Genomic DNA, 14506 nt, shown 5'->3' with positions numbered 1-14506 from the left:
GGAAAAGGGCATAGTGGAAGAGTGCTGTTGGAAGCTCGTTCTGAGAGTGCCCTGTGTTGCTACTCTTATATTACTAAGACACCCGAAAATGAGAATTCATAGACATTCCCACTGCTGTTTTAGATGCCTTAGTGTATCAGTAACATCCACATCGGGTTGGCAAGTAAGACACAGGACTGGAGGGGGACCTAAATTCTTCCGTAGCAGGTGCTGGAAGACAGAAGGCCCCAAGGTATATGACATTGTACTTGAATACTTGTGTTTAGTTCCACAGTTACATTCCTAGAGACTAAATACCAGATGCTGCATTAGCATGCATAGGAAGGAGTTGATGCAGTGCTAAGCGTACCTGTAGAATATTTACTTCCTTGGTATTTCTGTCTGTCATGCAAACCATTTTAGTCTGTTTATCTGCTGGCATATACAGTCTTCTCGGTCCATCAGTGGACAAGGGAAGAGCTACTGATGTCATCTATCTGGACTTCTGTAAGGCATTTAGCACAGTCCCCCACAATGTCCTTCTCTCTAAATTGGAGAGATACAGATTTGCTAGACGGACTGTTTGGTGGATGAGGAATTGTTTGTATGGTCACATCCAGAGGGTAGTGGTGAATGGCTCAATATCCAGATGGAGTTCAGTGACAAGTGGTGTCCCTCAGGGGTGTGTCTTGAGACCAGCACTGTTTAATATCTTCCTCAACAACATAGAGAGGGAGATCAAGTACACCCTCAGCGAGTTTGCAGATGACACGAAGCTGAGAGGTGCAGCTGACATGCCTGATGGACAGGATGCCATCCGGAGGGACCTGGACAAGCCCAAGAAGTGGGCCTTTGTGCAGCTCAGGAGGTTCAACAAGGCCAAGTGCAGGGTCCTGCACCTGGGTTGGGCAACCCCTGGTATCAATACAGGCTGGGGCATGAAGGGATTGAGAGCAGCCCTGAGGAAAAGGACTTGGGGATACTAGTGGATGAGAAGCACAACATGAGCCCGCAATGTGGGTTTGCAGCCCGGAAGGCCAAGTGTATCCTGGGCTGCATTGTAAGAAACGTGGCCAGCACATTGAAGGGGCTTATAAGAAAGCTGGGGACAGACTTTTTAGCAGGGCCTGTAGAGATAAGACAAGCGGTAATGGTTTTAATCTAAAAGAGGATAGATTCAGAGTAGATATAAGAAAGAACTTTTTTTACAATGAGGGTGGTGAAACACTGGAACAGGTTGCCGAGAGAGATGGTATATGCCCCATCCCTGTCAACATTCAAGGTCAGGCTGGACGGGGGCTCTGAGCAACCAGATCTAGTGGAAGATGTCCCTGCTCACTGCAGGGGGGTTGGAATAGATGACCTTGAAAGGTCCCTTCCAACACAAACCGTTCTATGATTCTGTGATTTGCATTTCTAGTTGTAGGTGTTTCCTATCATAAATGTTCCTGTGTAGTAGAAATGTAATTTTATGAAAAGTGAGAAGGAAGCACCAGCAGCTGGTTATCGTCTGGTCTGAGATCTTTACTTTATATTTTCCAGCAGCATCTTGAAAATTAGATTCCAAAATGAATCCTCACAGTCCCTTCTTTTTCTGATCTGGGCTGTGTTTCCTGATGCCTTTTCCCAAAGCGGATGATGTATGATCCTTTTGTGCAATATCTGCCTTATCCTCAGTAGGTCCACCATGATTTTCTGACTAACTGGCTCATACACTGTTTTCCATAACTGCTTACAAAGTCTAATCTTTCAAAGTCCAAAAACTCCTCATTGCTTTAGTAATTTCTTTTCAGCGCACACATAGACTCGTGAACCTGAAGAACTACAGAAATAAGAGTAATAATAAGCATAATAATCTATTCCAAGTACAAGTATTATATGTGTTGCTTGTAATTCTGACAGTGCAATAATTCTCTACAGAAATCAAAGAACATTACCAGAAGTACTATTTTTGACATCTTCACCAGTATTTCCCTGCTTTTCTCTTAAACATTCATCAAATGAACATAATTCCTGCTTCAGATCTACTAGAGCTGTCAACAGTGTCAAGTGTGTTACAATAACTTTCACTGCTACCCATCTCAGCAAAGCTGAGGAAGCTAGAGGAAAGCTGGAAAGCTAGAGGACCTTGTATTATGTTTCTTGCCCATGGGGGCGGGCTGGCATGGAGCTGGCAATTTAGTTGAATGCAAGTATTTTGTTCTGCCTGATCTATACCTTTAAAGAAGAAATGAATAGGCAGAATTTGTAATCCACTATTTCTAATACTTACTGTACAGTTATTAGCAATATTGATATCCAGCCTGAGTACTATTTTATCCTGTGTCCAAACTGTATCTTTGAAGGAGGCTTTCTCTTGGTTCTTGAGGCATTCTGTCCAGGACCACAAAGTTTATAACAACTCTGCTTTCTATGGCTTCTTTTTCCAATTTATTCTCTACCCACCCAACTAAATAAGGAAGTTTTCTGGGTTGCTTTTAAAACTTAGGAGACAACAGCATGAGACAAGTCAGATTCACAGCTACTGGTAGGCAAAATAAGCTCGCATCTGTGACCCTGGCCATGGAATCAGGCTAGCTCAGTGGAATCAGCTCAACATTATCATATACAATAAATACTGTCTTACATACCCTTTAGGATTCAGAGATTTACTGGTGGCTTCTGCCGTACTTGTCACACATTTATGCAGTCTTCTTCTAGAAATCTGAGAATCTGCTTATACCTTTTTAGGCAAGCTGCAAAATGGAAGTCCAAATGATAACACTATTCTTTAACTAATGTGCTGCATTATCCCATAGAATGGTAGATACGGGAAAAAAATACACATATTTGAAAACAAACATACATTTTTGGAAAATAATAATATAGAGCAAACTGCCAGTTCCTCAGCCTAGCATAGACACCTAAGTGGAATAGTAACAAGTTAGTGTCATGGCTGCTGATGGCATCAAGAAGGATATATGAACACATACGGAGGCCAGGGCTTTAGGAATTGGGTGTTGGTATTCCAGGTTTTTTATAGAAACTGAAATAAAACACAGTCTTCTGGCTCATAACCTTAACTGGGCAAACATTCACTACATAGAATCATAAAATCTTAGAATAGTTGGGATTGGAAGAGACATTATAGATCACCTAGTTCCAACCCCCCTGCCATAGGCAGGACACCTTCCACTAGACCAGGTTGCTCAAGGCCCCGTCCACCCTGGCCTTGAACACTGCCAGGGAGGGGTCAGCCACAGCTTCTCTGGGCAGCCTGTGCCAGTGTTTCACCACCCTCACAGTACAGAATCTAAATTTCCCCTTTTTCAATTTAAAGCCATTACCCCTTGTCCTATCACAACAGGCCCTGCTAAAAGGTCCCTCTCCAGCTTTCTTGTAGGCCCCATTCAGGTACTGAAAGGCTGCTGTAAGGTCTTCCCACAGCCTTCTCTTCTCCAGGATGAACAGCCCCAACTCTCTCATCCTTTCCTCACAGGAGAGGTGTTCCAGCCCTCTGATCATTTTGGTGGCCCTCCTCTGGACCCTCTCCAACAGGTCCATGTCTTCCCTGTGCTGAGGTCTCCAGAGCTGGATGCAGGACTCCAGGTGGGGTCTCACCAGAGTGGAGCAGAGGGGCAGAATCGCCTCCCTCGACCTGCTGGCCACGCTGCTTTTGAGGCAGCCCAGGATACGGTTGTCCTTCTATGTGTTCTATGTATTTCTACTACGTTTGGAATTACAGATATTAAGGGACTGAGATCTAAAAAAACTAATATACTCAATAAAATTACAAAGTTATAATGTGCCAATATAAAAACACCAAGATACAAGGTATAATAACTGTCAGAGGTTTAATTTAATCTGTATTTCATACAGAATACTTAAGTGATAGGGAAACAAATGAAGACAGATTTAAACACTTGTATCTCTAAAATTTTGCAGAACCCGAATAACCATAAATCATCATTATCTTCTGTTTTTTCCAGCCAGCAGACTTTACAGGAAAGAAAGCACTGAAGCAGATTAAAGAAAAGGGGCTCAAACGACAGCTGGTATATCTCACCCTGGAAACAGATAACATTGATCCAGAGGGAAATGAAAGTGTGTGGCATAACGGCAAGGTGAGGACTATAGATCATGTTACAAGAAACTAATGTTAATTCTCCATGAACAGAATCTAACTTTGTGTTTCCAGTGTAATTGCATTATTTTTGTTATACTAGCATGGAACAATTTGAAGGTATGATAACCATTTTCTAATCTTCAAGCAGGAAGCAAAGACTAACTAAATATCTACAAACAAAATGTGAAATACCATCAAGCCGCAGAAACTAGAGTTGGAACAGACTAAAATATTAGCTCATCCATTCTGTTCTCCTGCAAGTTCACCATTGTCCTAACAACACTTTTGATATTCACTTGAAAGAAACAAAACAACAGCAAAGTTTAGGCCTCCACACTTCAGCACAGATTACATGTTGAAATGCTCACTAGCAGTTAAATTATTATATATGACAACCATATGCCTGTGTATAGAGTTTGTTCCAGTGAAAACTTAATTGAACACAGTAGGAATAGACTGTTTTTCAAGGAACAAAAACTTCCCAGTTGTAGACGGTCACGCATAGTAGAGGATATTATGAACTGTATGACACACTTGAAACTTTATTGATGTGTACAGCAAAACTAGTGTATGAGATGTATAGTTGTTTGGTTTATTTGCTGTTTTTATTTAAAAAAAAACCTCACTGCATCTTGAAAATAAAGATAAATATTTGTGGTTTTTTCAGGTTATTGGCAACACCACATCTGGAAGTTTCAGTTACAGTGCTCAGAAGAGTCTGGCTTTTGCATATGTTCCCGCAGAACTCAGCAAAGTTGGACAGAAATTGGAAGTTGAACTTCTAGGAAAAAATTATCCAGCAACTGTTATACAAGAGCCACTGGTACTGACTGAACCAGCGAGAACGCGCCTTCAGAGAAGGGGTGAAAGTCCCAAAGTATGAACACAGATGAGTACAGCAAATTGTGCAGTAGGAGATAGTGCCATTAATATGCATGAAATTCAGAGAAATAAACTACTTAGACTTGTTAATTACTAAACACAAGATCCTCATTCCCATATGTCCATGAGAAATTCAATGGTGTTACCCTCCTCCTTCCTCATATGGGCTACTCGCATTAGAGATCTGAGCACAGTTCGTGAACCAGTATGTGTTCCCCTTTCCTGGTAGCACATGTGAGCAGAAAGTGGCAGGGAGTGAGCAGATCCTTGATTCAGCTTGCTCCCACATTGGCTGGCAGATCCTAATTAATGCAGAGGAGAAAGTTGCTCTTGGTATTGGCCAATAGCAAATTCTTCCTCCTCCTTGACACTCACAGTTCCTCCTTTGCCTGTCGTCAGGGTAAAGTAGCTTATCCTGGCTCCTTACAGCATAACATTGCAAACTTATTGTTAAAATATCACTAGCTCTGCACAGAAATGCTCCCTAAGGAATTGAAATACATGCCAGCAATCATCAAAAGTAATAAAGGCAATATTAAAGGCAAACTGAAGTGTTAACATTTTTTTGCAATGTGTCACCCTGACAGAAATTCTCACAGAAGATGAAAATCTAGTTCTTAATGAAACAGTTATAGGAAGCCCATTTGTCATTGTTTTATATGAATCGTGGTAGATTACATGTAATATTCTACAACACACAGGATGTTACTGCTCAGTTTTGAACAGAACTTAAAATACTGTATCATGGATTTACTGTTCTAGATCTGAAGAGGTAGATTGACACCAGAGAACTTCTGTTCTTTCTTTTCCTGTTAATTATAGATTGAAGAGCAGTAAGATCCATATGGTGTTACACAGAATATTAACAATGAGGAGCTTCATTCAGTGTTAGACATTTGATAACCCAAATAAGCAGGATCATGTAAATGATGGGAATACACTCAATTATTAAAAAAAACCTTCTGAATTCCATAATATGCTCAACAGTTCTTTTGAATAAGGACAATGTCACAATTTTCAACTTACAAAGAGTAACACTTCCCTTTAGGCTATAGATAAACCTTTTCAAAGTACATATGCATACAAATAATGTCCAAAATGTACTTTCTCCCAAAGAGTTGGTGCCTCTAAATCTTCAGCAAAGAAGTCAACATATAAACAGAATATACTAGGAGAAGCACAATTTGAATAATAAACACTTACTCTTGCCAAAGTAAGCTGACATTGCGTTGTGCTGCTCTGAGTATCTATTACAAAGCAGGTGAAAATAAAATATACAAGCTTTGGCAGGTTTTCATGTAGTACTATCTTGAATGAAAAAAATCCATTCAGAAATTATTCTTTGTTTTGCTTTCATAAGTGATTTAGTTCTACTTTGCTGAACCAATCAGATGCTACTTTTGGTGACCTTATTTGTAACGAGGCAGTTAGCCACTGTGTTTCCTTGAGAATTTAAGAAATCTAAAATACAACACAATGCAATATGCTTTTGTTTAGGAACATAGTTTTGAATTTCAGTATTTCCCACGAACATGCAAATTCACTAGATACCACGTCCTGGAGTGTACAGTAGCAGTTATCCTGAGACAGGCTCTCACAGACACTTTACTAATAAGCTTCGCTATAACAAAATTGTTTCAATGATACCTTCCACATCTCAGTCTGGAAGTTAGAATCAGGTTTGTAACTCCTTCTCCAGCCTGGAAGGTAGCGCTGTTCCTTCACATGTCAGCCAGATTGGTCTGACTGTGCAGCAGGGGCAGGCTTTCTGCAGCCTGAGCAAAATGTAATGAATCACAGATGTAAGTCCAAGTCAAGTAAGCTCGGGAACTGTGCCCTCCTTGGACTTGTACTACATTTCCAGCTGTAACCTCCCAAGCACTAATTTCTTCGTGTAACTGAGGCAGACAGATACCTGTCTCATTTTACAGTGTAATATTATAAAGGCCCAAATACTGATTTCCTTGTGGGCTGCTCATTGACAGCGGTTGTCACCCAAGTCTCACAAAGATTGATGCTTGGCCAGTTACTTTTCATTTAGTTTCAAGATTTAGGGCAGCAGACAAAAACCGTAGCATGCTGCTTCTGGGACAAGGCAGTGTGAAGTAAAGTTTCTTTCCTGCAGCCAGCTAGTAAGACCAAAACAAGTCCCCGTTCATCACTGACCATAAATAAGACAAACGGAGTATCAGAGAGCTTGTTGCATGGTTACCTCTTAAGAATGGCTGTGCTTTCTGTTTAACAGTGCATTTGGGAGCAGAGATACCTGAAGCGGTTTTAAGCAGGCATGGCAGAGTGTTAGAAGCACTGTAGCTACGATTGCTGTATGTCTGACAGGGCTTCCTAGCTGATGTACATTCTTTTTTACCACTCTGATACCCAAGTCAGCTTACTGAGTATTTATTAGGACAGCTCAACAGCATGGATAAGCTAAACTGTAAGGGGATGAAGCTTTATAAATAATGCCCGCAGAGAGGCTCACACATTTAAGTCAATCTTTCATAGTTATAGAATAAAAACAATAAACCTGAAGAAGGGGGGGGAGGGGGAGGGGGGAGTGTTGAGCATATTTCATGGTTTCCTGTCACAGCTGGTTTTCATTATATGTTGTGATATGGTGTTGCATAAACTTGTGGTGTCAGGCAGGACACAGCAAGAGGAAGTGAATAGGAGCAAGAATGTTTAAGTGTTACATCCATGTTTTAAGAGAGTTTCTAACCAATCAAACAGAAATACCAGAGTAGAAGGACTGGCAGGGACATCTTTTGAGTCTTCCACAACCCCATTAGCTAACAGAGGAGACACCTCTGTAATGAGGTGAAAAAATGACAGTTGGTCATCTAGGAAATTTTCTGAAATATTAAAATTTCTGTGTGTGGAGAGATCAGGACATGTCAAAGGGCAGTTCTTTCAGACACATTTTTTTTCATTCTCCTTTATTCTTTTTCCATATCCAGAGAGTTTTGATGCACCAGAGTGGATGTTACTACTGCCATTGAATTTTTGTTCCAAGTTCCCATGTCCTATAGCAGGATATGCCATGTTCATACTTTGTATGGAATGATAAATCGACACGGATACCATAATCTTGTGTGTCACTCTAATGACTTCATTAATCATTGACATCAAAACAGCATCCAAATTATTCAACCCCAAATTCAGAAAAGGTACAGTGAAACATAGGAGACAGAATGTAGACCATTTCTAGGATTTATTCTTTTGATCCTCTGATGTAAATAGTATTTTCTGATTGGGATTACAAATTCCTCAAGTAGTAATAAAAAAAAAAAAAACAACCAACCACTAAGAAAATATGACAGACTGAAAATATCCAGACTGTGACTGTGCAGTATCTGCTGTGTATGTTTCAGATGGTACAACTTAAAGTTTTCACTCTGGCAGCTCAGGCAACCAAGGTATCCAAATCTGGTGGAGCAGGAAAACCAGCAAATAACTCTTGACAGTCCTCTACAAGGGAATGTGGATTCAGCTGCAGTTGAACACTGTGATACCTTTGAAAACATGTCAGGTGAATAGCTGTTACGCATTTTATTCCAAAATTTGTATCCAACATTTCCGATTCGACCAGCACTGTAGATTTTCAAAGTAATTATACTGAATGAATGAGAATGGTTTCCATGAGAATGGAAAGATTTGAATGGAACTTCATCTATAATAAGGACGTGGAAGAAGTTAGTAAAATACACAATTCAGTGAGACAGCTGGGAGTGGTGATGGGATCGCAACTAAAAACAGGATATAACACAGATAAAAACAAGATAAAGACACATGTCATCTAGCTGGACTTCTGTAAAGCCTTTGACATGCTCCCCCACAACATCCTTCTCTCTAAATTGGGGAGATACAGATTTGATGGGTGGACTGTTTGGTGGATAAGGAATTGGTTGGATGGTCACATCCTGAGGGTAGTGGTCAATGGCTCAATGTCCAGATGGAGATCAGTGACGAGTCACAGAATCACAGAATCACTGAATCAAGAGAATGGTAGGGGTTGGAAGGGACTTCTGTGGGTCATCTAGTCCAACCCCCCTGCCAAAGCAGGGTCACCTACAGTAGGCTACCCAGGACCTTGTCCAGGTGGGTCTTGAATATCTCCAGAGAAGGAGACTCCACAACCTCCCTGGGCAGCCTGTTCCAGTGCTCCGTCACCCTCAGAGGGAAGAAGTTCTTCCTCATGTTCAGACGGAACTTCCTGTGCTTCAGTTTGTGCCCATTGCCCCTTGTCCTGTCACTAGGCACTACTGAAAAGAGTTTGGCCCCATCCTCCTGACACCCACCCTTAAGATATATATAGGCATTTATAAGGTCTTCTCTCAGCCTTCTCTTCTTCAGGCTGAACAAGCCCAGCTCCCTCAGCCTCTCCTCATACGAGAGATGCTCCAGTCCCCTCATCACCCTCGTAGCCCTCCGCTGGACTCTCTCCAGTAGCTCTTCACCTTTCTTGAACTGGGGAGCCCAGAACTGGACAGAGTACTCCAGATAAGGCCTCACTAGGGCAGTGTAGAGGGGAAGGAGAACCTCCCTCGACCTGCTGGCCACACTCCTCTTGATGCACTCCAGGATCCCACTGGCCTTTTTGGCAGCCAGGGCACACTGCTGGCTCATGGTTAACCTGTCGTCCACTAGGACACCCAGGTCCCTCTCCGCAGAGCAGCTCTCCAGCAGGTCCGCTCCAAGCCTGTACTGATGCATGGGGTTGTTCCTCCCCAGGTGCAGGACGCTGCACTTGCCCTCATTGAACCTCATCAGGTTCCTCTCTGCCCAACTTTCCAGCCTGTCCACGTCTCACTGAATGGCAGCATAGCCTTCTGGTGTATCCACCACTCCTTCCAGTTTTGTGTCATCAGCAAACTTGCTGAGGGTACATTCTAACTCTTCATCCAGGTTGTTGATGAAGAAGTTAAACAAGGCTGGGCCCAGTACTGACCCCTGGAGGACCCCACTAGTTACAGGCCTCCAACTAGATTCAGCGCCGCTGACGACAACCCTCTGAGTTCTGCCATTCAGCCAGTTCTCAATCCATCTCACCGACCACTCATCCAGCCCACACTTCCTGAGCTTCCCTAGGAGGTTGTTATGGGAGACCGTGTCGAAAGCCTTGCTGAAGTCTAGGTAGACAACATCCACGGCTCTCCCTTCATCTACCCAGCCAGTCATGCCCTTGTAGAAAGCTATCAGATTGGTCAGGCATGATTTCCCCTTGGTGAATCTATGCTGACTACTCCTGATAACCTTCTTTTCCTCCACTTGCTTGTTGATGACCTCCAGGATAAGCTGCTCCATCACCTTTCCCAGGATGGAGGTGAGGCTGACCGGCCTGTAGTTCCCTGGGTCCTCCTTCTTGCCTTTTTTTAAGATTGGCGTGACATTGGCCTTTCTCCAGTCCTCAGGCACTTCTCCTGTCCTCCAGGACCTCACAATGATGATGGAGAGTGGCTCAGCAATGACATCCGCCAGCTCTCTCAGCACTCGTGGGTGCATTCCATCGGGCCCATGGATTTGTGGGCCTCCAGATCCCTCACACAGTCCTCCTCGACCAAGGGAAAGTCATCCTCTCTGTAGGCTTCCTCTCTTACCTCCGGGGCCTGGGATTCCTGAGGGCCTGCCTTGGCACTGAAGACTGAAGCAAAGAAGGCATTCAGTAGCTCTGCCTTCTCTGCATCCTCTGTCACCAGGACACCCGCCTCATTCAGCAGCGGCCCCACATTGTCCCTAGCCTTCCTTTTGCTGCTGATGAACTTGAAGAAGCCCTTCTTGTTGTTTTTGACATCCCTTGCCAGCTTCAGCTCCAGGTGGGCTTCGGCCTTCCTCGTCGCATCCCTGCATGCTCTGACCACATTCCTGTACTCTTCCCAAGTGGCCTGCCCCTCTTTCCACATTCCATGGACTTTTCTCTTCCACCTGATCTCCGGTAGAAGCTCCTTGTTTAACCATGCAGGTCTCCTGCCTCCTTTGCTCGATTTCTTTCTCAGGGGGATGCACTGCTCCTGAGCATGGAGAAAGTGACGTTTAAAGAGTGACCAGCACTCTTGGACCCCCCTGCCTTCGAGAGCCCTGGCCCACGGGATTCCTCCGTGAGTCATGTCCCTCAGGGGTCTATACTGGGACTGGTGCTGTTTAATATTTTCGTCAATGACATAGACAGCAGGATTGAGTGCATCCTCAGCAAGTTTGCAAATGACACAAAGTTGAGTGGTGTGGTTGACGCGCCAGAAGGACAGGATGCCATCCGGAGGGACCTGGACAAGCTCGAGAAGTGGGCCTGTGTGAACCCCAGGAGGTTCAACAAGGCCAAGTGCAGGGTCCTGCACCTGGGTTGGGGAATACAGACTGGGAGATGAAGGGATTCAGAGCAGCCCTGCCAAGAAGGACTTGGGGGTACTGGTGGTTGAAAAGCTGGACATGAGCCAGCAATGTGCGCTCACAGCCCAGGCAGCCAACCGTATCCTGGGCTGCATCAAAAGCAGTGTGGCCAGCAGGGCGAGGGAGGGGATTCTGCCCCTCTGCTCCACTCTGGTGAGACCCCACCTGGAGTCCTGTGTCCAGCTCTGGAGCCCTCAGCACAGGAAAGACATGGACCTGTTGGAGCGGGTCCAGAGGAGGGCCACCAAAATGATCAGAGGGCTGGAACACCAGTCCTGTGAAGACAGGCTGAGGGAGCTGGGGCTGTTCATCCTGGAGCAGAGAAGACTGCGGGGAGAGCTTATTGCAGCCTTTCAGTAGTGATAGGCGGCCTATAGCAAAGCTGGAGAGGGACCTTTTAGCAGGACCTGTCATGACAGGACAAGGTATAATGGCTTTAAACTAAGGGAGGGTAGGTTCAGTCTGGATGTAAGGAAGAAATTTTTTACAGTGGGGGTGGTGAAACACTGGAACGGGTTGCCCGGAGAGGCAGTGGAGGCCCCATCCTTGGAAACATTCAAAGCCAGGTTGGACAGGGCTCTGAGCAATCTGATCTAGTTGAAGATGTCCTTGCTCACTGCAGTGGGGTTGGGATGGATGACCTCTAAAGGCCCCTCCCTTCCAGCAGAAACCATTCTATGATTCTATGATCTATGATTCAATAAATTGGTACTTTCCAGCCTTCTGAACAGTATGAATCACGTCTCAGCTGAGAAAATAAAACTCATAGTCACATACCAGCTTGTCAGTAATCCTGGAATTTACTTCAGGGAAAACTGACTTCAGGACAGTATTGTTGCTTCTTGTTCCAATGCCAGCTGTGGACACAAACATTCTTATTGTAGAAAAAAATGTGGCACCACTCATTGTGGCTGTTGTTTTCAAACAAGCAAGGAATTCTTTGGCATCTATAAAAAAATACCTCATAAATTTGTAGACTTATTGTAGACTTATCCACTAGACTTCATTTGTAGGAGCAGGAACTTTCTTCCTGCAGAGACTTGTCAATCAAAAAGAAAGTAGACAGGAGTCTAGCATACTCTATATTTGCCTTTCTTAGCAAGAGATATGACTTTTGATGTGGATTGTTCTTTCATCTATTACGAAAAGGCTGTATAAATTTGGAAATGCATGTGTGTACCATTCCAGCTGAATGTGAAACACATGGTTATTTGCCACTGAAATTTATGGAGGAGCAAAATCGATCTGAGTTGACAGCTATTGCTGCCCTTTCACAGTCTCAGGTATTTCATCACGATTGTAACTAAGGTAGTGGTCGTTTACAATATTGCTTTAGAAGGTTACACAGTTTGAAGGAACAGCCCTGTTGACATAGCTGTTATTTCTGCTTCTGGGTTGCTTCACTTCCTTCCCACTCGCCAACAGTCACAAGCGCCATCTCACAGCCAGACCTGGGTCAAGTCTTCTCATCTGTATGAACGAAACGCAGAGGAAAGCGCACCGAGTCGCTCATGATTTTGCAGAAGGGGTGGACAGAGGAGGGGCCCAGAGCAGCAGCTGGTGGTGGCAGCAGACAGGCCATGCACTTTTCTCCTGCAGGAATGACTGCCAGCTCACACGGCTCAGCCACTTCTTCGGTGGCAGCGGCGGTTTGTCTCTCCCAGGCTGTAGAACCGGCCGGCAAGTGGCAAAGGCCATGGCTGTTTTGCAGCTGCCTCACTTCGCTTACGCGTGGAGTAAGTGCTCGTCGGCAGCGCTAAACCTGGGTGAGCTGCCGTGGTGTTGCGCGTGGGACAGAGGTAGCAGTCCCGTTACTTGTGCCAGAACACACCGTGTCCTCTACTCAGCTGTTGCACTCACTTCCTCGGCAACACAAATCGCTCGCAGGTCGAGGGAGGGGATTCTGCCCCTCTGTTCCGCTCTGCTGAGACCCCTCCTGCGTCCAGCTCTGGAGCCCCCAGCACAGGGAAGACACGGACCTGTAAACACAAGCTTCCAGAGAGTTCCCCGGTTCCCGCAGGAAAGGGTCCGTGGCTCGGAACGGGTGTTTCGCGTGGGAACTGCAGGAGGACGAACTCCAGCATCACCGAGCTGAACGCTCTGCTAACTCCGGCGACAACTCCACAGCCTCCCCTTTCGACTCGCACCGTGACCCTAAAGCTGCCCGGACCCCGCAGCAGCAGCCCCGCCGCGCGCCCGCCCCTGCCGTCACACGGCCTTCGGGCCGACCCACTGCGCCGGGGCGTGGGGCCGGCCCACCCCGGCCCCGCCCCGCCGCCGCTCCCGCAGCCCAGCCCGCCCGGCGGGAGGAGCCGGCCCCCGCCGCGGCCCGTCCCCGGGGCGGTGCCCCCGGCCCAGTTCCTGGTGGCGGGGATGGCGCGGCGGGTGGGTGTCCCGATGCCGGTCTGCCCGCTCTCCCCCGTCTGCCTGCTCGCCTGCCTGCTGCGGCTGGCGGCTGCGCGGCCGCCCGCCCCGCACCTGGTGCTGGTGCTGGCCGACGACCTGGGCTGGGGCGACGTGGGCTGGCACGGCTCTGCCGTCCGCACGCCGCGGCTGGACGCGCTGGGGGCCGGCGGCGTGCGGCTGGAGCGCTACTACACGCAGCCACTCTGCACCCCCTCCCGCAGCCAGCTCCTCAGCGGCCGCTACCAGGTACGGCGCGGGCCGGCCCCGGGGCGCCCGGGCACGGGGCTGGCACCCGGCGCGGCGAGGCCGCGGGAGAATCCCGGGGCTCCCTGCGACCGGCCCTCCACCTGTCCTCCCACCCCTCCGTCCTTCCTACCTTCCACCCCCTCTGTCCTTCCTTCCACCCCCTCTGCCCGTCGAACCGCCTCTGCCCGCCCTTCCACCCCTCCCTCTGTTCTTCCGTCCCTCCGTCCGCCCTTCCACCCCTCCGTCCCCCAGCCCCTTCCCGCCGCCCCTCGCCGTGTGTCCGCAGGCGGGCGGTGGGCCGTTCGCAGTGACGCGCTGCCTGGTTTGACCTGCCGGTGTTGCACGTAAAGGTGCGCTTGGGAGAAGGCTGTGCTACGAAAACCAGTTGCGTTTGTATGCAGACAAACTTACTTCACTTACTTCTGGCTCAGTAGCTTGGCAATAAACCAGGCGTGGGTTTAGTGCAAGTTGTTCTGCTTCAGAAAAGCCGAGGTGCGTTAACGG

The 14506-nt window shown here is 46.6% G+C and overlaps 2 protein-coding genes across 2 annotated transcripts in view; both read left to right on the top strand.

Moving 5' to 3' along the window:
• Window positions 1-5512, top strand: part of DMGDH (dimethylglycine dehydrogenase) — a 47809-nt gene extending 42297 nt beyond the window's left edge. The window contains exons 15-16 of the mRNA XM_075446896.1: window positions 3948-4082; window positions 4752-5512. Coding sequence (XP_075303011.1) covers window positions 3948-4082; window positions 4752-4967 — 351 coding nt within the window. The 3' untranslated portion in view covers window positions 4968-5512. The remainder of the gene's footprint in view (window positions 1-3947; window positions 4083-4751) is intronic.
• Window positions 5513-13723: 8211 nt separating this feature from the next.
• Window positions 13724-14506, top strand: part of ARSB (arylsulfatase B) — a 68645-nt gene continuing 67862 nt past the window's right edge. Inside the window, exon 1 of the mRNA XM_075410682.1 lies at window positions 13724-14002. Coding sequence (XP_075266797.1) covers window positions 13724-14002 — 279 coding nt within the window. The remainder of the gene's footprint in view (window positions 14003-14506) is intronic.

This window comes from Opisthocomus hoazin, chromosome Z, assembly GCF_030867145.1.
Source record: "Opisthocomus hoazin isolate bOpiHoa1 chromosome Z, bOpiHoa1.hap1, whole genome shotgun sequence".
Taxonomy (NCBI): Eukaryota; Metazoa; Chordata; class Aves; order Opisthocomiformes; family Opisthocomidae; genus Opisthocomus; species Opisthocomus hoazin.
This window is presented reverse-complemented; position numbering and strand designations above follow the sequence as displayed.